Source organism: Nicotiana tabacum, chromosome 15, assembly GCF_000715075.1.
Source record: "Nicotiana tabacum cultivar K326 chromosome 15, ASM71507v2, whole genome shotgun sequence".
Classification (NCBI taxonomy): Eukaryota; Viridiplantae; Streptophyta; class Magnoliopsida; order Solanales; family Solanaceae; genus Nicotiana; species Nicotiana tabacum.
The window spans coordinates 109321066-109327352 of NC_134094.1; the positions used below are offsets into that span (position 1 = coordinate 109321066).

Genomic DNA, 6287 nt, shown 5'->3' on the forward strand with positions numbered 1-6287 from the left:
TATGAAAGTAGAGGGGTATATTTGGCCCTTTTCCCTAAAAAAAAAAAGATAGGTTCATAAAACTAAAAATAATTTTAGTAAATTCTTTTTTGTAATGGGCAGTAAAACTAATTGATTATTCTTTTTTAAAAAAGGATAATTCTTTATATATTTAGTAAATTCTTAATTTTAACACTTTCGTTTTACTTTTAATGACACTCCTATGGATATGACAACTCCTTGTGGATATGACATGAGATATTTAAGATTACAAAAGAGTAGAAGATTTTGATATATTACACACCTTTAGTTTAAGGCCGCAAGATTTAAAAAAATTTTATGTTCTTAAATTCAGTATCGTGTCAAACTCGTATTTGATTTCCCACTTTGGCCAAATTCATTTTCTTATAAATAGAGCTCTCTCGTATCGTATGTGAACAACAGAGAGCACTCTAGTTTGAGAAAATGGCCAGCTCATTTCTTCAATCCCCAGTAGCCAAAAAGTTATTTCCTTTCTTTATTTTCCTTATATCTTGATAATTCTTTTCCTGTGCACTTAGATAAGGATCATACTAATCTTTATTTTAACTTCTTTTTACAGGTTAGAAGGTAAGGTAGCATTTGTAACTGGTGGTGCTAGCGGCATAGGAGCAGCAACAGCTAGGCTTTTTGTACAACATGGTGCAAAGGTTATAATTGCAGACATTCAAGACAGACTCGCAACTAGCGTTGTTCAAGAGATTGGCACAGAAAATGCTGCCTTTGTCCATTGTGATGTCGCGATTGAATCGGACGTCCAAAATGCGGTGGATGCCACAGTTGCCAAATTTGGTAAGCTCGACATAATGTTCAGTAACGCTGGTGTACTGGGCAAGCCAATATCCAGCATCTTAGAGGTCGATTACGACATAATTAAGACCGTGTTTGATGTAAACATTGTTGGCGCCTTCTTTTGCGCGAAACACGCTGCTAGAGTGATGATTCCGGCCAAGAAAGGTGTCATTCTTTTCACGGCAAGTGCTTCGACAGAGGTCTACGTTCCTGCTATCATGCACACCTCTTCGGCCTCGAAAAATGCACTTGTGGGGCTTTCCAAGAACGTTGGAGTCGAATTAGGGGAGTATGGAATAAGAGTTAACTGTGTTTCTCCTTATTACATTAGCACCCCGCTTGTATTAAGCGGATATGGAATAGACAAACAGACGGCGGACAAATGGTTTGCAGAAGCAGGAAATCTGAAAGGAGCATTACTAGGTGTAGAGGATGTTGCAAAGGCAGTATTGTATTTGGCAAGTGATGATTCCAAATACGTGAGTGGTATGAATCTCGTTCTTGATGGTGGTTTTACTACCACAAATGTGGCTTTAACAGACACCTACAAGAAATTATTTCCATCAACTATTGAGTAACCATTTGCTTGGCGAGAGTGAGAGTGTGTATGTGCGCGCGCATGTGTGTAGTGTGTGTTATGTGTTTGTTTTGTGCTCAAATTATGAATCTATATCAATAAAAACAGGGAATAAAAGCTCGCTCGCTTTGATCAGTTGGATTGTAGTACGAAATAAAGTTAAATGATTGATTCATGTTTCCTTCTTATTGTATCATAATATTCCAAATTGATACAGTATACTTCTGCACCAGTTTAATAAGCTTATGTTTTACCTTTTTAGTATGATTAACGTGTTGTACATTAATATGATGTTATAAATTAATGCAACACTAGCGAAGGCTCTCAAGCAATTCTTATCTCTACCTTTCATCTCAAACCAAGCTACTTGTGAAATCAATTTATATTTTCTTTGTTTGCATCGGGTATAATACATACTACCTCCTTTCCAGTTTATGGAACATATTTTCTTTTTGGTTTGTTCTAAAAAGAATGACCCAATTTTTTAATTTGGAAATAATTTTGTTTAAACTTACAATTATAACCTTAATGAGAAGTTTTTATAACCACACAAATATTCTGGGCCCCTTTTTGAATTGTTTAGGACCACAAATTCCAAAAGTTTTCATTTTTTTCTTAAATTCTGTGCCCAGTCAAACAGGTTCACATAAATTAAAACGAAGGGAGTATAAGTTTTCCCGGTCGAATGAATTTTCTGCAGCCCTTAACAGTTTAAACCCTCTCAACCGTTACTGTTCAAACGTTTGTCTGGCATGTTTCATGTAGTCAAAACTTTCATCATTTTTCGCATTTGTAATCTAATTAGGAACATCAAAAAGGTCATTAAATTTCCATAATTAGTACTTAGAAAATAAGAAATCGAGAAAAAAATAAGTTACTTTCTTTTTTTGTTTTATGTAGCACTATTTCTTTAATAGTTACTTCAAAATAAGGACATATTAACATATTTGGAGATAATTTTTACTTATTCCCGTTTTACTTTTAAGAACATGTTTCCATAGCCAAAGAAATATCATAATAGGTTCAAGACCACAAGTCTATAATCTTAAACTCCGACCCAAGTCAAACTTAATAACAGAGGTCGTACATGGCTTACTGAGATCATTTCCCATAGCCCATGTAACAAAGAACAGGCAAGAGTGTTTTTCTCTGCAGCATCAGCCAATTGTTCCACTTCTAATTCTGTGAGCACGTTGCTTTTGATGAAGTCATTTATTTTAAACACATGTAATGGGAGTAATTATTAAAAGCCAACATTAACCTTTGAATTTGAGGGGAAATGGGAAGAAGAATAGAAGAAACGAAGCCCGGGAAACGGGAAACAAAACTAATTTGCTGAAGTAAAACAGTACAGTTGGCAAAACGACCTCCTCAACCCTTAAATTGGTCAAGTGAACTCTCATTTTCTTTTTCAATTTTTTTTGGGTTGAAAAATGACTAAATGAGTGGGTTAAGATGGATGGAGCCTTTTTAACTTTTTAAAAACTTGTGGGTCACCTATAAAGTTTGAAAAATAATATATCTCTCTTATTTTTCCATCCAAATTCTCTCTCATCTCTCTACTCTCTCTCTCTCTTCTCTCTCTCACTCAACCCCCTTGAACACGGTGATTTCCGGTGGAAAGGGACAAGAATGAAGCTTCGATTTTGGGTGGAATCGTCTCTATAAACCCAACAAGCATTGTATTAAAGCTCAAAATGCGTCAATTTTGATAAATCCTAAATTTTTCTTTTTCCGTTTCTTACATTTTTTATTTCGAGTTTTGTAGAGTGATTCGTTCATGTGCATATTCAAGATCGATTGGGTTCTGTATAACCGTATCTTATATGGCGTGGGTGGTTATATTTGCTTCTTGGATTGTGCTCTGTATTTTAGAATTTCGTCGTAACTGGCGACCTAATGTTTATTGATAAACATGTGGACGATGATTTTTGGGTCATAGACGTTTGCTGGGATTGGGGCTTATTTTTCTTATTCCGATCATAAGTTTCAAATTATTAAATGTGATATTACATATTTGCATGTAGGTAACATGAGGAAGAGAGCAATTGCTAAGAAGTATATTCCTTCGGCAACGGAGACAATTGCACAACCTTCAAAGCCTCCAAACAGGAAAGAAAATGCAGAAACACAAGAAGCATCGCCAAGTAAAGCAAATGTTGGGCCTTAAAAAATGCTACTAGGAAACGAAAATTAGATATTTCTAAAGCTTCCCCTAGTAAAGGAAATGCTGAGATTTCTAAGCGTTGATAGGAGAAAAAAGAATAAAGAGCCATCAAATTCTACTGGTAAAAAAAGAACAAGATCAAGGTCTAGATTAGTTGACCAGGACATACATGTTAGTAAATAATTTGTTTCAAGGAGGTTACCATTATAGGGTATTGATGAGGAGGATAAAGAAGACTTGGACATAAATGCAGCACAACCTCAAATGGAAGAACAAGTTTTCGAAAAAACAATTATCGAAAAAGAAAAATACAGTGATGATGAAGCTTTAGGTGAGAAGGATGATGAAAATGGTGATGATGCTGCTCACGAGGTTGATAAAAATACTAAAGAAGAAAAATAATAAGATGTAGTAGAAGAAGAAGAAGAAGATGATGAAGATGAAGATGATGAAGATGATGATGATGATGAACAACAACTTGGAGATGGTGAAGATGGGCTGGAAAGTGAAACACATACAGCAGTTGAAGGTGACCAGGATGCTCTGTCAATTCCTGCATTTGTAAGGGCGATCGATGCATCTAAATATAAATTTAGGACTTTTCTAAGAAAGCATAGATGTTTCCCGGCCAAGATTACTGTGAGATGTAGGATCAATGTATTCTATGAGTTCAAGGATAAATATAGAACAATCAAATTGATAGAAAAGTTTAATAGTAGTGTTTTTGAACAGTTTATAAAACTTTCAGAGCACTGGACAGAGTTCAATGGACAGCTTGTCCATTCCTTGTTGATTTGCTGAATTTATTGCGCGAAGAAGTGCGAGTTATGATTTTTAGTTGGAGGCAAGCCTGTTCACTTTGGATTGAAGAAATTTTCTATGATGACTTTGGATTGAACTGTGGTGCCAAACCCAGTAAAGAAGAAATGAAGAAAGTGATGGATGATGGCGAAGTATTCTGCGACAAAGATTTCCAGTTTAGCAGGAAGGGAGTGGATGCAGAGCTTCTTTTGAAACAGTTAAAGTCAAAGAGGTTTGACAGAGTTGAGAGGTTTAAGATTGTATTGGTGTGGTTTGTCCATTCAGTCTTGCTTGCAAGGGATAACATAGCGTGCGTCGATAAGAAGTGGATTCGTATGGCTAACAATCTGGAAGTTTTCATGAAATATTCATGGGGCAAGGAGTATTTTGAGCTTAAAATTGAGTACTTGAAGAAGGACATGTTGTCAATGTAAAAATTATATGTGAGCAAGAGGAAATAAAATAAAATCTCTGGTAAAAAGCCCAAATCGGCTAGTTATGCCCTGTACGGCTTCCCATGGGCATTCATGGTAAGTATTAAAAAGATTCTCAATTTTTTTTTGAAGTTGAGTACAATTATTTTATTTACTACAGACAGAAATTAGTACTTTTTGGTTCATGAAAAAGTGTAGGCATGGGCATACGAAGCAATTCCGCTATTTGGTCGTAGTGCCGAGAAATCAAAGGTCGTACTAATGTCGTTGGCCAAGGATGTTGAGATGGCACATCAAGAAAGTGACATCTGACCCTGATTGGGATCCCTTTAAGCAGAGAGTTGATGACCCTGGTGTGGTAAGATAGGGAGTGCAATAACACTCTACCAGTAGATTAGAATCAACCAAAGTAGGAGATTATCATAGACCTCGTGTCTATTTTTTGTATTGCTTGTCTATTGGCTTCTATCTATACTATATTTCAGGAGGTACACCCTTACCTTATTCCTACCCTACGTGAGATGGATATGGACTACATGGAGAATTTAGAACCATACAATGATGAGGTAACGGATCCTATAATCGACCAGCTAGCGGTTGATTTGTAATATGTGACTGACATTAAAAAGGCACCTGGTGCAGTGAGCTTAGAGACTAATGGTGAAGTTGACATTGCTGATGATGAATCTTTGGTTGTGAGTATTCCTAGTTCACCACTAGTTGGTGATTTTTCTGATATTGGTAGAGGGGGGCCATGCAGGATGTGTAATGCTCAGTCAAGTGATACAGTTGTGCGTGAAGAGTTGAAGGTTGTGAATGAGAAATAAGATAAGGTATTGAAGATCCTTGAGGAGATGCAAAATCAGAATGAGAGCCATTCTAAAATAGTTGAGTTACCTTGGTACATGGTTACAAGATTGCAAAGTAGATTGAGGAATGCTATAATTTCTGCAAGCAAGATGAGGAAGTTGAAACTAATCAAGAAGAAGAAACCAAAGGTAGACGTAGTCAAACCAGTTTTGGAGGAAAATAAGAAATTATTCAGTGAATGGTTTGACAAGAAGGAGAAATTTCCCAAAAGCTTTTTGACTGATAGCTATGGTTGGAGATTTTTTGAGCAGTTGTGTGGTGCTAACCATCTGTTTTAATTTTTGTAAGTCCCTTAATCACTGCTTGTATTTCATTTTTTTTAGTAGCTCCATGTTTAACGTACATGTTTTTATAATATTTAGCATATGGAGGAACTTTAGGCACTGATGCGTGTATGAAACATAAAACATCCACGCCTTTATGCCCATAGTCATATTGTTATGGATGTTGCATTATGCAATAAAATGGGCACTGCATAGGATAAGATCAAGGAGACTGTCAGTAAAGAGGGAAAAGATTTGGACTTTTGTGAGATAGTTGCTACTTTCCAAGACTTGTGCCTTACACATCTGATACTATATCTTCAAGGAAGTATGCCAAAATATGGGGTTGTGGAGTGGTGCAAGGC

General features: G+C 36.2%; 1 protein-coding gene across 1 annotated transcript; it reads left to right on the top strand.

The window, feature by feature from the left end:
• The first annotated feature begins 400 nt into the window (after positions 1-400).
• LOC107827949 (short chain aldehyde dehydrogenase 1-like) lies at positions 401-1508 on the top strand. Its single transcript, XM_075231854.1, has 2 exons — positions 401-482; positions 581-1508. Exons 1-2 carry the CDS (start codon positions 445-447, stop codon positions 1386-1388), a joined length of 846 nt encoding a protein of 281 aa, XP_075087955.1. The 5' UTR covers positions 401-444; the 3' UTR covers positions 1389-1508.
• Positions 1509-6287: the final 4779 nt, after the last annotated feature.

Coding starts and splice junctions, on each gene's coding strand:
- LOC107827949 (XM_075231854.1), top strand. CDS start 445: ATGGCCAGCTCATTTCTTCAATCCCCAGTAGCCAAAAA. Junction 483..580: donor CAATCCCCAGTAGCCAAAAA/GTTATTTCCTTT, acceptor TTCTTTTTACAG/GTTAGAAGGTAAGGTAGCAT.